This window comes from Myotis lucifugus, unplaced genomic scaffold, assembly GCF_000147115.1.
Source record: "Myotis lucifugus unplaced genomic scaffold, Myoluc2.0 scaffold_52, whole genome shotgun sequence".
Classification (NCBI taxonomy): Eukaryota; Metazoa; Chordata; class Mammalia; order Chiroptera; family Vespertilionidae; genus Myotis; species Myotis lucifugus.
Window position 1 is genome coordinate 1,969,858 of NW_005871100.1, and position 19,226 is coordinate 1,989,083.

The following is a 19,226-nucleotide window of genomic DNA, read 5'->3' on the forward strand; positions in this document are numbered from 1 at the left end:
GTGTCGCTGCCCCATTAGTTCCTGGAATCATAATACATAACCTGCCCCCGCATCCCTGAGTCATAATCGAAGAAGGGGAAAGACAGGAGCGCCGTGTCTCTGTTGTCTTAGACAACACAGCGCCATTCCAAAAATTAGTTTCTATTTTACTAAAGTAATATATGCACATAGTTATTATAGGGCTTCTAGCAAATTACAGAGGCTTTTTACCATAGTTCTCCCCTCAGTCCTCCCCAACCACTTTAAACATTTTTGTTTTATTGAAAATTTATCTTTAGCCCAGCCCACATGGCTCAGTGGTTGAACATCGACCTATGAACCAGGAGGTCACGGTTCGATTCCCAGTCAGGGCACATGCCTGGGTTGCAGGCTCGATTGCCAGTGTGGGTCGTGCAGGAGGCAGCCGCTCAATGATTCTCTCTCATCATTGATGTTTCTGTCTCTCTCCCTTTTCTTTCCTTTCTGAAATCAATAAAATATATATATATTTTTTAAAATTTATCTTTATTGTTCAAAGTATTTCAGATGTCCCCTCCCCCACCCACCCCATCTCTGCCCTATCCCCAGCCTTCAATCCCGGCATTTACACAACTCCAGAATTCTAAACAATATGGGCATCACACTCTCTTCTGATTAATATCCCACATTCTCTGTTAATTTCCTATTATGGCACCTGCAGATTTAGTTCAGCCCTCCGCTTCTCTTCTTAGCATTCCCACCGGCGTCTTATCAGAGCCTGTGTCTGACTGACAGTGTTTATGTGATTGTGCCTGTGTCAGTATCGTGTAGGCTAAGCGTCGGTGTGTACAGATGATTATACCTGCTTTCTTGCTTTTTGCCTTTTCCTGTAGTTAATAATGGCCTCCCCTACTCTCACCCCCCCAGTTCTAATTTACTTACCTTTGTTGCCATTTCTAATTTTTCTCCACCTTCCAATGGCTTCTTGGTACACTCTTGACAAGTTCAATCGTATCAGGACTATATGTCTTTCTTTCTGATTCCCTAAAATGACCACTCGTGGACACCGTCTCCTTCAGTGTGTGCTGGGCATGTTCACCAGGAACCTTGGCCGGGGCAGTCGATCACATGCGAGCTGGTTTAAGCAGGAGGACTGGGTAGCTGGCTGAATCTTAGGGCTCATTTAGATATGTTGACAGATAGATGGCATTTGGTGCCAGAGTGGATGCAAAAGGAGGTTGAGAAGCAGCATTAGAGGGTGTGCCAAGGGGCCTGGACAGCAATAGAGGGAGCATGGTCAGGGGAACCTGAGCAGAGGATGGGGGTGAGGGCAGTGTCACGGCAGCCGAGAAAGAGAGGGTTTTGAGAAGAAGGGAGTGGTCAATGTGCCAGCAACTGAGAAGCCAAGTAAGCAGAGACCGGAAGCTGCAGTGAGGTGGGGAGGTCGGTGGGCTCCCGCACGAGCAGTCAGGGGGCAGTGGGGGTGGGTTGAGCATGAGCACCAGAGCCGGACCAAGTGCTGTGCAGGTGTGATAGCGTCTCCACACCTGCTCCCACGCATCTGGCCTCAGTGAGAACCCATGAGGGTTGAGCAGGCAGGCTTATGGGGCCAGCACACTGCCTTTCCATGACATCGCAGCAGTAGACAGGTGTGGTTTGGCTTCAAAAACTCACTGGGCAGCAAACTGCTAAAATTCCTGTAACTCTAGTTTGCGAGGCTGCATTAGGATGATGCTTTATAACTGCAAAGAAAGGACACCAGTGGCCTAAGCATTCAGCCCTGCTCCCCTGCCCACATTGGTTTATCTTCCCAAATATACATTTTGTTGCGAAAACCAGATATGGGGGTGTCAGTGTGACCCCTTCCTTCCTTTCAATCCTGGCATCAATTCAATTCAGTAAGCTTTGACATCCCTTCAGTATCTTTCAGACCTACGGCTCTCGCTCCCTACTGAGGGGAGTCAAGTTGAGGTCGCCATTGCTGGAACAGCATCTGGTTAGCTTGGTGTCTCTGTTCTCACCTCTATCCTTCACGTGTCACCAAACTGCTCTTCCGAAGTTTGACTTGTGCTTGGCACACAGGTTTCTTATTCCCTGGCACAGCCTGCCTGTTTAATCTACTCCCTCTCACTTCATGTCCTGGTCAAACCCAACTCTTTATAGTTTTCAGAACTTCCTGAACTTTCATATCTTTATGGCTGGCACCTATGTTCTCTGCCTGGGGAAGCTGGGGAAAGTCTCAGGAAGGAGGTGAACCTTGAGTCAAGACTTGCAGGATGAGTGGGGGTGTGCCCAATGGGCACGTGGTATCCACGGTTCTTAATCTCAAGGACTTTGCCCTTCAGTGGAGACAGATGTATTCATAATCTCAGGACTTTGTGATAACCGCTGGGTTAGATGTACCGCCTCCAGTACGAAGGCAGGGGAGGAGGTCTTTGAGTATGACACCTTTTCAACTCAACTTAGAAAAAAGAAAGGGCACCGCCTTATTGGCATTGACAAAGCCTCTAAGCCAATCCCTTGACCCATAGGGTCTAACAGGGAGCCTTGCACATAGCAGAATAAATCGAAGTGGAACCAAAAAATGGACTTGGACGGTGTGACACGCCTGAAGATAGGGAGTCTTTCTGACCACACTCATGAGTTTCTCCATGTTTTATGACATTCAATGGACCTCATCTGTCCCCTCCTCTCCCTTCCCCTCTTCTGAATGATGGTGCTGCGGGAAACTGAGTCAGGCCTGTCCTGTATTTCTCGGTTCTGTGTCCCTGGGTACTCCTATACAGACCCAAGGTTCCAGTTGTTACCTCTGGTGAGTCACTCCCAAATCTTTGTCACCAGCTCAGGTTGGTTAATACAATTGCTCGTGAAACATCTCTGCTTGGAAATTTCACAGGGATCTTCAATCCTGTCCAACAGTGAATTCATCACCTTCCTTACCTCTCCCACCCCTTTCCAAGCACCCCTAGCTTTTCTTTTTTTAAAAAATAATTTTCTTTATTGATTAAGGTATTACATATGTGTCCTTATCCCCTCCTTGCCCCTCCCCACCCCCCAGCTCTTCTTTTTGTGTTCATTTTAGTAAATATTAGCCAGTCGTCAAACTAAGGAACCTGAGAGTCATCCTTGGTTCTTTAATTCAATCTACAACCAAACCTTTCAACTCTACCTCCTAAATTTAACTCAGTCCTATTTATCTCTGCCTTGTTACCACCCACCCCAGGCTACATGACCTCAGTCCTGTAGGACAACAGGGAGCATCTCACTGCCTCCCTGCATCTATTCTACTAACCCTCCCTACTGCCACTGCCTACATATTCTCCAGTGGATCCATAGTCAAGCGAGTTATCCTTTAACAATCTAGACCAGCCGTGGGCAAACTACGGCCCGTTTGAAATGAATAAAACTAAAAAAAAAAAAGACCGTACCCTTTTATGTAATGATGTTTACTTTGAATTTATATTAGTTCACACAAACACTCCATCCATGCTTTTGTTCCAGCCCTCCGGTCCAGTTTAAGAACCCATTGTGGCCCTCAAGTCAAAAAGTTTGCCCACCCCTGATCTAGACTGTGTCATCCGTCCCTAAAAACCCATGAATGCTAAACGCAATGTGGAACCCTGGGTTGCATCCTGGAACAGAGGAAGAAAACCTGTGAAATCTGACTAAAGTCTGGAGTTAAGAGTAATGGACCTACCCTAACCGATTTGGCTCAGTGGATAGAGCATTGGCCTTCGGACTGAAGGGTCCCAGGTTCAATTCCAGTCAAGCGCATGTACCTTGGCTGCGGCACATCCCCAGTAGGGGGTGTGCAGGAGGTAGCTGATCGATGTTTCCCTTTCATCGATGTTTCTAATTATCCCTCTCCCTTCCTCTCTGTAAAAAATCAATAAAATATATTTAAAAAAAGAATAATGGACCAGTGTTGGTTTCTTGGTTTTGATAGATGTACCGTTATATAAAACTAGAAGCCTGGTGCACAAATTTGTGCACGGGTGGGGTCCCTAGGCCTGGCTAGCGATCAGGGCCAATCCGGGCTGAGTCATGCAGTCCTGATTGGGGCTGGCCAGCAGTGGGGAGGGAGTGTGGGAGGTTGGAGGGACCGTGGGAGGCTGGCCAGCTGCGGGACGTTGGCTGTGGGAGCACACTGATCATCAGGGGGCAGCTCCTGCATTGAGCATCTGCCCCCTGGTGGTTGGTGCATGTCATAGCTACCAGCTGGTCATCTGGTCATCCAGTGGTAATGGTCGCTTAGGCTTTTATATATATAGATACTAACATTAGGAGAAATAGGTAAGAAGTACACAGAAACATTCTGCAGTATCTTTGCAACTTTTCTGTAAATATTAAAATATTTCAAAATTAAGTTTATTTTATAAAACCACATTAGTAGCTTTCCTCTCCCTTAGATTAGGGTCTCAAATTTGTAACACGACCAGCTTTCTCTCTCCAGCCAGACTAAACTCATTCTTTCATTTATTCAGTGAGATAGGCTTCTTCATTGATTCCAAGTCTGGCCCATTAATAAGTGCCTGATAAAATAGACATTACATATTTATACTCAAGAGACTGAGTCTAAATTTGGGGATTGATAGGGCTCAGGAATCTCAGTTGGGTTTGCCCAAGGAGTCAGGACAGCCCAGACAATACTTCAACTGCGTGGCACATACTTGCCTGTGCTCTCCTCACTGCCCTGCCTCTGCTCTGCCCTTGACCTTCTGCACCAGCCCCCCACCAGGTGCCCACTTATGTTAATGGGAGAAGGAAAAGGGTCTTCCCCCACCCACCCTGTCCCTGTCCCACCTCCCACAACCCACCCGTGGATGATTTAACAGTGGGCTTCTGGAAACGATACTGACTCCCTCCAGATGTAACTGCTAGAGTTGTCCCGATGGCAGGAGTTTCAAGCCAGGTAAGAGGACACGCCAGGCTGCCAGATGGCGGGGAAGATAGGCCTGGGTGAGCAGGCTCAAGGGGAAAGCAAGCTCGAGGGGATCAAGTGTTGCCATCGTGTTCAAGAAAAGGAGTCAAATGAACCTCGTTACACATCAGAGAGCCCTGTTATAATACCCCTGTAATTACCTGGACTTGGATTTAATCTGGGACAAATCCTTCTCGTCTTATGCTTCTTCTTTCCCCTCCTCCATGTTCTATCCTTTCTCCTTCTAAGTCATCGCTCTTAAAATAATGATAACAACAAGAAACAACTATTACTAATTACTTAAATCATCATTTCACCCAAGACATTACACTCAGAATATTTCCCCCGGTTTTTCAGGTGAGTAAATCCATTCCCAAGCTCATACGCATGCAGCAGATAACAGGCAGAGCTGGGATTTGAACTCGAGTCTTTCTGGCTCTAAAACTTTGTTTCTGTTCTTCAGCAAGTGGCCTGGAGTGATTGGCTGTAAAGGTCCTATCTCTCAGTGAATGAGTGGGCCACTGGAATTTCACCTCAAGCAGGCTCTGCAGGGGGAAGCTGGCGAGGGAGGGGGCAGCGAGCTGGGGACTCAGTGGATGTTTGTGTTTGGTGAGAACAGAAACTTTATTGACAAAATTCATCTGGGAACAACGTTCCCAGAATATTCTCTCTACCTCCACCCCCGCCACTTCCGGACACGGATTTCTTATGCATACTCCAAAATGATAGACAGAAGAATTTAATGCATTTAATTCCTTTCCTTCCATTTACACAATCATAAATTACAAAGTATTGTCCACTTCACAAAATAAAACCATTTCCAGATAATTTTTGACAGTATCAAGAAGTACATCAGCTACAACAAACCCATCTGTACAGCTGGGAGGAACCAGGAGATCAGGGACTCAGCAAAGTGCCTTCCCCCCACCAACTGCCCAGGAGTCCATCGGGGACTCGCCCGGCGACCGCGCTGCTGCCTCCTCCTTCCAACCCCCTTGTCACAGTAATTTTCTCCTGGTCACTCCAAAACAACACAAGTGAGTAACTGCATCAATCATCTCAGACAATCGGAGGGAAAGACTGAAGGAGGAAAAAAGTCTAGATGTACAGTTTTTGATGTTTTAAATATTTCCCCTATGTTACAAAATATAGAAATCTTGGTGTGAAAAGCTCATGCTAAGATAAATATAACCAATCAGAACTGTAGTAATAAAATCATATTAAATTATTATCCATACAGAGCTGCTCTGATCGAAGAGGAACAAATACTCATGGAACCCAAACTCATTCATTCTTACTTTGAAAAATAGGCTTGTTTATAAAACAAAAATGAAAAGAAAACCAACAATTATTCTGCAGATTCGCTTTTCACAAGTGCAGAAATGCGGCAAAAATACAATTTGGCATTAACAGACGAACTCTGGGTGCTTGCCTGCAAAGAAAAGGGGGGAAAAGGCTAACTTTTTATACAGCCCAGATGCAACCAGGGTGGCCAAATGACCTGATGTAAAATGACCGTATTCTGCGTGTTCTGGGATATGCACACATGATATGGAAAGACCATGACCAATTCCAAACAGACTTTGAGACTTTACGAAATTTTTATGGGAAGAAAGCTTGTGGATGTTCCAGACCATTCTACAATTGCTATAAACATATGCCATACGATAGCACAATGCCAGTGCTTAACAGCAGAATGGATCAAAAGCAGGGACACCGGTGGCAGGTGAAGTTTCACTGGAAAGCACGGATAAGGACGGAGGTATGTCAAGATAATACTGCATTCATGGCAAACTTCCCCAGGGATCACAGCACAAAGGCAGGACAAGGTACACAGGGCGATAATCAATGCACTGCATTGAGTTCTATTTGCTAAAATAAAGGAACATTCTCGCAGCTAAAATAAAAATCCATTTTACAATATAAGTCTCATTTAACATTTAACATATAGAGTTGTCTTTCTTTTCGTAAGTGGGAAATGTTTAACTGTATCAAGTACCTCTATGAATGAAGTTCCCTTTCATTACTGTATAAAGGTCTACACTGGTTTTTAATAAGTTAAAGAAAGATTTATTAATCACTCTTCTGGCAAAACAGACACACATACGAGGCACGGCGAAGACCCCAGCGAGGGCTTTCTCTCTCCCTCGCCCGTGCTGTGCTCCACGTGGAGGAAGCGAGTGTCTATGAGACACAGTAGCCGACGTGGCCATCCACTGCGGTCCAGGAAACTCCGTCACTTGTTTGGAAAATCAAGTGTAAGAAGAGTTTTTTTATTCCTGGAGCCTTCTGAACTTCCATGGGCCTGGGGCCGTTCAGCCCATCTCCCTGGTGGGTTAAAACAAAACATCTTCGTTTTCTATTAGAATCTGCACAATCAGCTTCTGGTACCGCATGTCATGGAGGGTGGTGAGCATGCTGTCCTCGGGCGGCCTCATCAGGGTGGGCCCAAACACGATCCCCAGGTTCTCGGCGTTCATGAAATTGTCCTTTTCATTCATGGTCACCCTGCAAGGCACACACAAAGACATCCATCATCCCAACTCGTGCACATATTTTAATGCTGACAATGCACGTATGCCCCCAAGAACCTCTCTGGTTTGGAAATTTGCAAAAGAAAATTAAGAATGAGAATGACAGAAAAGCATTTTTAAAGAGAGAATTTTCTCATTGTTTGTTCTTCTTAGATTATGGACATTGCCTCAGCCAGTGCAAGCGAATTACCAAGTGAGTCTGATATAGACACAATCTTTAAAATCAGAAAAATCGGTCCTTCTAACTGAAGAATCGTGAAACTGTCATGGGGAGAATATGGGTGTGAAGGGGCGGATTGCTAGCTGACCCCGCAGTGCGCGGAGGGTTTAGTCTAGGCGGGGTTCGTGGAGGAGGCGTCGGGAGGCCCGAGCTTACTTCTTCAGGTGGATCATCAGGTACCGGAGGGTCTCATAGTGGGCGGGAGGCAGCAGCATCAACACCTCGTGGACGGCTTCCAGCCTCTCGTCTGCGTTGGAGATTTCTGCGAGGGTCACACAGGAGGAATGTCAGTGCAGCCCTCGGCATTCAAGCTTGCAGAGACTTAAGAAGTTAGGCTACTGACAGGGGGATAGTCTAACGAGTTCATGCAACTTCAGGCAACATTTCACTGAAAGTAATGAATTTGTTGGTGTCCTGCCTCATCCCAGAAGGGGTTTGAAGCTGGGCACCACGTGGGCATTGCATGCCCACCGGGTGGGGGGCAGAGGCTGGCCCTCCCGGAGTCTGCAGCCTGCAGATGCTTACAGTTGGCACCCGCACAGATGGGGCTTTGCCCAGCTTCTTCTCAATGGTGGATCTGCCAGAAATCTCACCACCACAAGCTTTAATTTACACCAGATCTCACTTGGTAGCGTTCCCTTAACGTTGTCTAATTAAGTCTTTCCTGGCAGGCTTCCAGAACTTTATCATTGGCAAGGGCGCTGGCCGACGAGCCAGGCAACTCAGCCTGCATTAGTGGCGCTTTCCACCAAAGTGTTGGCATGGTGAACCCTGGTGTGCAGTCCAGGCTAGGAAGTGGATATGAGGCACATGACCATGGGAGGAAGCACGCGTGCTCTGCTTGTTACGTCTCTGGCAGCCACCCACAGGAAGCTCTCACGTCATTCCTCCTGCGACGGAGGGCACCCCGCTGCTGGAACCTTCTCTACTCAGGACCGCCAGGACCCAGGAAGGAAGGACGCTCTTACCAGGAAGCGGGGCCACAGCTCCTCTGCAAAGTGCACGAATCCCTGACTCATTACATACTTAGTAGCACTTACCTCTCAAGACGATACGTTTTTATAAAACTTCTTCAAAATGGGGCTTGGCATCTATGCCATGCATCCCAGCATCTGAACCCCTTTCTCACTATGTTCCAAGGCAAAGTGTAGGCCCCCTACTTCCCCCCTGCCCTCTTCACCACTGTGGTCCTCTCTCTCTCAACAACAGTGGGCCAGCGTGCCAAACACAGAACGAGCAACCGTGGGCTGATGGACGACTGAGGCTGATGCTCCATTCCTAGACCCGTGAGCCTTGCTCTCCTCTGTAAAATGGAATTGTAATATTGGCTTCATCAGGTAGATAAGATGAAACGAGAGGACACTGATGAGAGTTCCTAGCATAGCACTTGGCCTGTTGTTAATTTTGAATAGCATCAATGGGAAAAACTTGGGGTATGACTACAATCGGTTAGCAACAGCATTCTCCCTGATGATGAAAGCAGCTAATCTCCACAGTCCTCACTGAAGAACACCTAATTTTTTCTACTGCAGACACATTCTTGCTTTCAGCGTCTAACAGAGTAGGCCTGCACAGGTTCCCGGCACAGACGGGCTGATGGGCAGAGACAGCTGCCTGGCAGGCGGCTTCAGCTCAGCCGAGTTGTCCTGGTACTGGCTCCACGCAGCTGGGGCCCGGTGCCTGCTTTCCCACGAACTGTGCCATTGTGGTTAATTGCAAAGCAAGCCGCTCAGGCAATAATTTCAACAGCTCTGCATTTGAATGCTCTTGAATTCAAAAGCCTTGTACTTAAACATTTGATACGAATGAAAAATTAGTTCTTATTACTTACTTGCTGCTTCTATAAACTTGGAATAGGTATCATAGGTGATGACAGGAATGGGTAAGTCTCTGAAATACAGTTTCAGGGCTCCAGTGATGATGTTTATGTCTGGGTAGAGGTTGGCAGATATGTCTACCTTTTCACCATCTGCAAAATAATCAATGGCCCAGTTCCTAATTAGGAGCTGATCTGACCAAGTTAAAGCATGCCCAGGGAGGAAAATAAAATCCAACGAGTGCTCCCTTACAGTCTCAGCTGACTACTTCCAATCACGGTGAGGTGCTGGGAGTAACACAAAGGAGTTTGGTGAGAGGGATTTTGGGTCTGAGGGTTAGTGTAGCCAGAAAGGGTAGTGAAATAGACTTAAAATGGTTATTTGGGTCCCAGCTCACGGTAAGTTGGTAAGTAGAAATTTAGCCCAAAATTCATATTCTGGATTGTACCCAGATTCATAGTAGAATACAGTAACAACCAAATTTATAATTTTAAAAAAATCAGTAAGTCCTTAAATAGTTCTACCAGTATTTTTTGAACTTGGATTTGAAGATGATGTACACAAAATAACTGTTGAATATCTTCAGTTTCTACTGTCTCTTTCAGGCTCACTGAAGATGCTTTTAGCTTGATTCCTCCTCCCAGTCCCTAGGACTTTATTTTGGGAAACCTTGCCCTTCCCTCATGTATAGGCAATATTATATTTCTTACCATTTTTACAATCATTCTCAAAAATCTTTGACCTTTTGTTTTGCCCTTCGTAGCTATCAGTCCAATTTAATTGGCACATACTAGAATACGTTTTTGAACAAAATCTGTTTTATTGAGAGACTATTCGCATCTTCTCTTATATAGAGAATTGAAAGAACAAATGCTTGAGCACATTTGGTTCTGAGGATAAAAAAGCTGATGCCCAGAGAACAGTGAGAGTGTAGCAGATAGTCCACACGATCCCACTTACGTATTTTACAAACTTGTATTGAGAATCTACCGTGTGCCAGGCACTCTTAAGCCCCAGTGAGTCAGCGAAGAAAGGGCACACTCTCTCTAACAGCCCTTGTCAGATTGGGAGTCAGACATGCTACTCAGCAGCTCCAAGGAGACTGGAAGACCGCTGTGCTGGGGACGTGGAAACAGGGAGGGCGGCACAGGAAAGGAAATGGAACTCGTAGGTCAGCGTGGGGCGGGCGGTCAGCGAGGATTCAGGGAAGAGGAAGGACAAGCGGACACCCGGTGAACAGGGAGTGGTTCCAGGCAGAGATGTGAGCGCATTATGGATGGACAGAGCGACGTGGGCCGAGGGGCTTGTCCATGAAAACGGGAAGGTGGGTTTCCGTGTTGCCGGGGTACAAAGTGTACAGGGAGGAGGAACTGGCCATGAGCTTGAACAGACAGGGCGACCAGATCATCAGAGACTGTGGATACTATTCTAGGGAGTGGAGGTTCTAGCTAGCGGGCTAGGTTCCACCCCTCCACTGGCTGCAGCAGTATTCACTAGGTTATTCATTAGAAAAACAGAAATTTGGGCTCACCCAGCTTTCTGAATGAGTCCCCACAATGGGCCACGGTGATCTGCGTTTTTAAAAAGTTCCCTTATGACTGTGTCACATGGCCTGGGGAGCATATGACATAGGCATAAGGAACAAAAGCAGTTACCTCCTGCACTTCCACTGGCTTCCCCAAACTTACTGCGTGAGGGACCCCACTCCCTCCCTTCTGCTCTCTTGTTTGGAGCTTTGGGAGAAAGAGAAGCGCCAATGGGATCCTGACATGGGGAGACAGAGCATATCCTGGTGCTACGGGAGTAACCGTAAGTGTTGGGCAACCAACACAAGAATTTAATGGCACCAAATGTTGGCTGCCCATTCATTCAAGGAGTATTTTAAACTCACTTCCTTGTGTGGTCACTTGTCCACACTTAATAAAAGTACCCCCGAGAGAGGCGGAGAATGAGATTACTCCCTGGCTTCCTGAAGAACAGCTCTCAGTAGCCCTGAAACTCCGGTCTCAGCTTGAATAAAATCTGGTTCCCAAAGACAGGGCACTAAAAAGTCATCTGGCTTTCAAGCTCATGCTATGGCCAGTTAGCTCAGTGGTTAGAGTGTCAGCCCACGGACTGAAGGGTCACAGGTTCCATTCCCGGTCAAGGGCACATACCTTACTAGTAGTTGCAGATTGGATCCCCGGCCTGGTCGGGGCTCATATTTTTTTTTTAAAATATATTTTATTGATTTTTCACAGAGAGGAAGGGAGAGGGATAGAGAGTTAGAAACATCGATGAGAGAGAAATATCGATCAACTGCCTCCTGCACACCCCCTACTGGGTATGTGCCCGCAACCAAGGTACATGCCCTTAGCCGGAATCGAACCTGGGACCCCTCAGTCCACAGGCCGACGCTCTATCCACTGAGCCAAACCGGTCAGGGCCTGGTCGGGGCTCATAAGGGAGGCAACCAATTGATGCGTTTATCTCACATTGATGTTTCTCTCTCTCTGTCTCTCTCTCCCTTCCTCCCTCCCGCCTCCCTCTGTTCCGCTCGCTCTTTAAAGATCAACGGAAAAAATATCCTCAGGTGAGGATTAAATAAAAAAGAAGGCGCAAGCCCACCTCTATCAAATGCCATTTTGACATCCTCGATGTGTTCGGTGAACCCGGAGACCCTGTAAAGACCTTCCGACTTTAATCCTGTTAAAAAACAGACAGACTTTAACCAGCTTCCAGCAACATCGAAGAACCACTCTAATTTCACATCTGCACTGTGTGCTATCAGGAAATGAGCAAAATTGTCAGTGCTTCTACATCATCCACTGTTCCATCGGCACTTGGACTCGTCCGTCTCCATTTCCACGCACATGTCTTCATTTGCTGCGGGACGGTAGAGACCTCAGTGATGGGGGCTTCTTCCTGCCTGGCTTTGTAAAGCGAACCCATGTTTACTATCCTCATCCACATGATCTCCTCCTTGTTTTGTTCATCAGCCTGCTGGATGCGATTTCACTGCCTCAGGCGGCTACTTGCTTTCTCTTCCGCATCATCTTAGTCCATGTGCCACACACATCAATGTATGCAGGTGTGAGATGCATATTATCCTGATTTTGTTGAAACAGCCCAATTTTATAGCCTTTTACAGTTACCAAATACTCACGGGGAAGTAAAGTACAGCACAGGGAATGTAGTAAAAAATATTGTAGCCCAGCCAGCATGGCTCAGTGGTTGAGCGTCGACATATGAACTGGGAGGTCATGGTTCGATTCCTGGGCAGGGTATATGCCTGAGTTGAGAGCTCAATCCCCAGTGTGGGGCGTGCAGGAGGCAGCCAATCAGTGATCCTCTCTCATTATTGATGTTTCCATCTTTCTCTCCCTCTCCCTTCCTTTCCGAAATAAATAAAAATGTTTAAAAAATATTGTAATAACAGTGTATGGCACAGGTGTATAGATTGATTGGGAGAATCACTTTGTAAGGTATATGAATATCTAATCACTATGCTGTAAGCCTGAAACTAATGAAATATTGAATGTCAACTGCAATTGAAAATTTAAGAACTAACACAAATTTATAGCCTTTATATTATTTAGTCATAAATATGATAATATGTTAAATGTTTACATATGATTAATTTAATTATATACCTTCAAATAAATGTGCCTTTTATATTTTCAATGTGCAGCGCATGATAAATACTCGGCAAGCATGTGCTGAATGCATACATGGAAGCACTTCACACATGAATAGTTTATGAATGAAACAGAAATTGATTTAGTTCGTGTGTGTGGGTGCACGCATGTGCACGTGAGCCTGTGCAGGCCATTTTTCCTACATCAACCGTGGAGAGTCAATTTAACGATTCTAAGAAGGTTTCCTTGGCAACAGTAAAAATCAAATCCTTATATCAAGGGGCCTTTTCCAAACCTCTGGCTTCGATTTCCCGAATGCAGATGTCCACCACCATGGGCCGCTGGGCGTTGTGCGCCTTCACCAGGGTGGTGAGGTCACAGCAGTACACCTTCTTGATCCTCTTGAGGTCCGGCTGACAGTCGTTGGGAACGTGCTTGGAGCACTGCTTGTGTACGTTCAGCCCGCAGTCTGGAAACAAAGAAGCCACATTAGATGGCCCTGCCCTTTGGCCAAAGCCCAGCACAAATGACACGTTACCAAAATTAAACGGCGAAAACAGCCCAGGGTTTGCCGTATCTCCCTGGAGCGTCCACCCCACTCAGAGGTGGTCCTCTCCATCCAAGGAGTGTGAAATCTGAATGTATTCAGGAAACTCCTACATAATTCATTTGTTCTCACGAAGCTTTCTCTGCTGCTGGACTAATCTCACTGGGATAGTCCTGGTCATTAGCCAGATTGTTTGTATGTTTCTTTCCCTTTCGGGCCTGGGACCTTTGTGGCCACATGTGGGCTTTTGGGTGTGGAGTCTCAGAGCTAGTCATGGCTCATCGCGGGTGCGTAGGACTTCTGCTCGGTTGTTTCTCTTAAGTCCTCGATGCTCCTCTTGTGGGAGACAAGATTACTCTCTCTGCGAACCCCTTCCTGGAGAGGTGCCCACAGTTCCCACTCTTCCTCCTTGTGGGCAGTGGGGACAGGCCATTTTCCTGCCACTTGCCTCACTTTGACACCTGCGAGTGGGAATGATGCCTACCTGGACACCAGTGGGAGTACCAGAGGGCTTACAATGCAGAACAATGCCATGAAATGTGATGATGCAAGTAATTATTTATAAAGCTCATATCAAGATCTAAAGCTGAAAAGGGGCTTTCTAGTTCACTGAATGCATTGTGAGCATAGCAAAGCCTCGAGAGCAGTTGGGATCCACTGATGGAATTTCTCAAACAGTAACAGAGCCCAGTCTACATGCTGGAAAATAAAAATTTAATGTCGAAGTTGTTCACAGTTGATGTGCTGCTTATTCAAAGTGCCTTCTAACATTACTTGTCTTTCTAGGTATAAAGAAAAACAATAATAATGATATACTATATTCTAAGATATATACATTATACATATGACAAATATTATAATCAGCTACTTTGCAAAAAAAAAGCACTTAACCACATTAAGGATTTGAGAGGATCTCAACTTTTGTAAAATCATCAAAAAATTATTTTTGAAAATCACTAGATGATCTTTATGTAATGTGTACCGGCCAAGTTCTCTCGGCCTACCCCCCTTCCAAAGGAAAAACTGTTCTCATTCATTTCAGCTTCATCAACATGAGAAGGTCACCAAAGCTCAAGTGAACTTCAATAAGACTTTGATAAATCTACTTAGTAGATGTAAATTTTGGCCAACTGAACTAAATAGAATTGGTTGGTCTTCTTGTTTGGTTCCTCTTTCATAAAATGAGGATAAAATAGACCTACTCGTAGGGTTATCATGAGGATCAGATAAGCTAATATATGTAAAGACTAGGGTGTGATGGACACTATGTGAGAATTCAATCAAAGAAATCGCAAATACGGTGATAGAAAACACAAAGATACCTGCTTAGCTGTTCTTAAGTTATTTCATTATTTTTACTATATCTTTACAAACTTCATTTAAAACAATTTGGAAAAACTAGGGTAAAAGATACAATACACAAAATCCACCATTTTAACCATTTTTAAGTGTACAGTTCGGTGGTCTTAAGCACCTTTACATTGTGTGCCATCATCACCACCATCCATCTCCAAAATATTTTTCATTTTCCCAAACGGAAACTCTGTACTCATTGAATATGAATTCCCCAGACCCTTCTTCCCCTGGCCCCTGGCAACCACGTTCTACTTTCTGTCTCTGAATGTGACTACTTTAGTTACCTCACATAAGTGGAATCATACAGTATTTGTCCTTTTCTGACTGGCTTATTTCACTCAGCGTAATGTCCTCCAGGTTCATTCATACTGTAACATATGACAGGATTTCCTATAATATTCCCTTGTATGGATAGACCACATCTTGTTTATCCATTCACCCATTGCTGGGCCGCTGCTATCTTCTGGCTATTGTGAAAAATGCTGCCCTAAACATGGGTGTGCAATGACCTGTTTGAGTGGCTGCTTTCCTCTCCATGGGGTATATAGCCAGAAGTGGAAATGCTGGCTTACATAATAATTCTATTCTCAACTTCCTTATATACTTCGTTTAATATCTGAAGCAATAGTGTTTATGTAGAATAAAATCCTGATATTTTATTAAAATGAAGATGTTTTATAACAAATATAAAAATATTCAGGTTTTTCAAACTAATACATCTCCATATACTAAAAATGAAGTGTGTTTCATTTAAAAATGTTTAAAATATGTAAAATATGGAGAGTTGAGAGGCAAGGATTGTTCTTTTACCCTTTAATGATCAGTTTGCAGGTTTCCTACTGCTCAGGGGAATATGAGGCTATATGGTGGCCACTGGAGAGAAACACCCTTTTATCCCCAAGAAATTTGCTGTTCAAAGCTAATCTGAATCCCAGAGTTTTGTTTTCATAATATTGACTTTGCACCAATTTCTCGCTGAAATTGGATAATACCAGCAATTAGGGATCTTTTTGGTGGGTATAGCAGGCAGGCTGAATTAATACCACTGAGTACTTCAGATAGTCTACCACTTTGCTCAGGGGTTCACCTGGGAGGTGCTCTGTAGCTCTCGCTGAGTCTTTTGTGTTAATGGGAGTATCTGGATCATTTCTGGAAAGACTGCTTTGAGCCTATGTTTACTGCTTGTCTCATAGATGCGGGGCGGGGACAGGTGGAGTTCACAGACATACATGAGCATCTACTTGAGCCCTCCAGGCATCACTACCGGTGATTGCTGTGTCTACACTAGAAGCTAAGATTGCCTCTTTCAAGTGGAGAAAGGATTTGAAATCCCATGATCCTGTGAGCCCAAACGGGCAGTCTGGGGAAACAACAGATCATCGTAATGTAGTGTCATTACCTTATTTTATTTTAAATGCTTCATAAGAATTCTGTTTGTAAATCTCACCCTAGCAAGGAAAGTATCAGTCCTGGTGTTGGTGGAAATCCAATCGATATATCACAGGAGGCTGCTCTTGCTCCCGACCCGAACTGCTTGCCAGAGAAAGCATGGCAAGATGACGTAGGAAGCCCAGTCACACATTAATTTGGCAATTCTTTGCTATGTTTTGTTAGATGTATCTTAACAAGATGTGTTGTGTGCTGCTAGCAATGGGTGTGTGCGTCCAGTTCTACGTAGAAAAACACCTAGGGTTTCAAAATGCTTTGAAACTATGTGATATCAAATCAAGGTTTCATTGTTATCTGAGGGCAGAAAAGTTCTGAGCATGGGCTCTGGCGCCAAATCCATGTTTCACTGCTTAGTCTGTGGCCAAGGGCAATTAACAATCATCTGTAAGCCCCAGTTTCGTCATCTATTTAATGGGGAGAATAACTGCATCTCCCCCAAGATCTGTTGGTGAGGCTAATTGGCATGATAAAGAGAAAATGCTTAGCTCAGTGCCTGGTATGTGACCAATGTTCTCCAGTATTATTATTTTCATGCCCTTGCTTTTGTAGTAAAGTGGGGATGACAAAGAAAAGTGGTTTTTCTATCTATATGATTCCATTGGAATTAATTTAGTTTCCTTTTAAGGAATCCTGCCTATTTGGGGAGGCAGGTAGGCGCCTACAGAAGTGCATCTGCTTGCATTTTTCTTGTCTTACATAAACAAGCCATTCCTCTCCACTCTAGCAAATACCTAGAAGGATGCCTTGAACCTTCCAGAAAGCTAGACTTTTGAGCTAATCTGGGCCTATTTCCAAGCTCTGGAGAGTTGCCCTCCAGCTCAACATGGTGGCACTTCATATAAATGGAAGAAGGATAAAGAAAGTTCCGTGTCTACCTGAGCACCGGACCCCTTGGGCGATGAGCCCCCACATGAAGTTGGCACAGTATTCACACCAGTGCGGGCCCCGGAATGTGTGGACCTGTGATCCAAAAAGAAGAAGAGTGTCAGAAAATTCAGTCGTTTTGCGGCAGATGGCCTCAGTTATGCAACAAATGCATGAAGTCAAGACACAAAGGCCTTAGTGGCAATGAGCATCCCTCGCTGGGCCTGTTCTCTCCAGGGAGGCAGAGTTGCAAATGGACCAGAGAGAACAGAGATGTGCTCTGATCTTTGAACAGCCTACATGGATCTACCATGCCTGGGGCCGGAGTCTGAAAGGAATGAGGAGAAACAGTAAGATCATAGGGCCATGGCATCAGCTGAAGAATGAGACTCTTACCACCCAGACAAGGCACTGTGTGGACCAACCCAAGGTGGCCCGAGCTGGTCGCTACAGCTGATTTAGCTCAGCTTTTGTTCTTTTGATCAAAGTGGCCCCTGGCAGTAAAATGATAGATCATTTCAATTATGAATATAAATGTAAACATTCTTTAAAAAAGATCCTACTGAATATAGCTTTATATTTAAAAAAATGTCCTGATCAAGGATAGTTTAATTTCATGAATTTAAGGTAGTTGACATATTACTAGAATTCACCCCAATAACAAAAGAAACCACATCAGCATTTCAAAAATTAGAATACCAACAATCAAACACAATTCATCATTTACTCATAATAATAGCATCCCACATGCTAGGAATAGAGGAGATGCTCCTAAAAATAGCTGATTAAAGGTATTTATGTTACACATAATATTTAAGATGGAACATTAGAATAATTTCCTTCAAAGTCAGCAAAATGATAAGGCTGTCTGCTATCAATGCTTCTCTTGAGTATTATTCTATAGAGTTTAGCAGCATAACAAAAGAAGACAGGAAATATAATATATGATTGGAAGAAGAAATGAGGCCAAGTTTGCTTAATAAAAGAGTAATATGAAGAAATCAGCATTGCCCTGGCTAGTTAGGCTCAATAGCTAGAGCATCAGCCTGCAGACTAAAGGTCCCAGGTTCAATTCTGGTCAAGGGCACAAGCTCGGGTTGTGGACTCAATCCCCAGTAGGGGGTGTGCAGGAGACAGCCAATCAATGCTTCTCTCATCATTGATGTTTCTCTCTCCCTCTTCCTTCCTTTCTGAAATCACTATATATATATATATATATATATATATATATATATGAAGAAATCAGCATTGCTCTATAGAAGTAACACCATTTTATTAAATAGTAAAAAGCAAAGGCTCCATTTACAACAGCAGCAACACTCTAAAATAATTAGAACATAATTTAATAAATGACATTACGGACACAAATAAGGAGATATTCTATACTCATGTATGGCAATGCCCAATGTTATAATAAATAGGTTAATTAGCCTCTAACTGAATCGAATGAATCTATAAATCCAATGCAATTTCAGTAAAAATCTCTGTTCTGTGGTGCTTTCCACAAAAGTTGACACGATGACCCTAAATTCCATATGGAAGAATAGAGAAGAAAAGAATAGCCCATGATAATTTCGAGTGAGTAGAAGAATGTAGGAAAACTCATCTGACCATCTAGCAAGATGTCTATAGTTACAAAAGGAAAACACCATGCAGGATGGACAAACAGGCCAGTGGATTCGAGTGGAAAGGTCAGAAACCAAGTCGCATACACAGGGAGACTGGGTATGTTTCAGAAGTGGCATTATATTAGGGGAAGGATGTCAGAGAGGTGAATTAGTGTTACGTCATCCACCTGTCACCCTCTCATTCATCATTCACTCATTGGCATGCTGACTGCCTATTTTGAACCTGGCACTGGAGAAGTCCATAAAGATACAAAGTCAAAATATATCAGAGGAGCCCAGACCTCCCTGCCCTCAAGGATCTCATCTACAAGAATA

At 44.6% G+C, this 19,226-nt stretch overlaps 1 protein-coding gene across 1 annotated transcript in view; it reads right to left on the minus strand.

Moving 5' to 3' along the window:
• Positions 1 to 5,602: 5,602 nt before the first annotated feature.
• CHN2 (chimerin 2) overlaps positions 5,603 to 19,226 on the minus strand; it is a 224,467-nt gene continuing 210,843 nt past the window's right edge. Inside the window, exons 8-13 of the mRNA XM_006088750.3 lie at positions 17,295 to 17,379; positions 13,363 to 13,536; positions 12,058 to 12,135; positions 9,465 to 9,602; positions 7,790 to 7,895; positions 5,603 to 7,387 (exon numbers count right to left, since the gene is read on the minus strand). Of these exons, the coding sequence (XP_006088812.1) occupies positions 7,216 to 7,387; positions 7,790 to 7,895; positions 9,465 to 9,602; positions 12,058 to 12,135; positions 13,363 to 13,536; positions 17,295 to 17,379 (753 nt within the window). The 3' untranslated portion in view covers positions 5,603 to 7,215. The remainder of the gene's footprint in view (positions 7,388 to 7,789; positions 7,896 to 9,464; positions 9,603 to 12,057; positions 12,136 to 13,362; positions 13,537 to 17,294; positions 17,380 to 19,226) is intronic.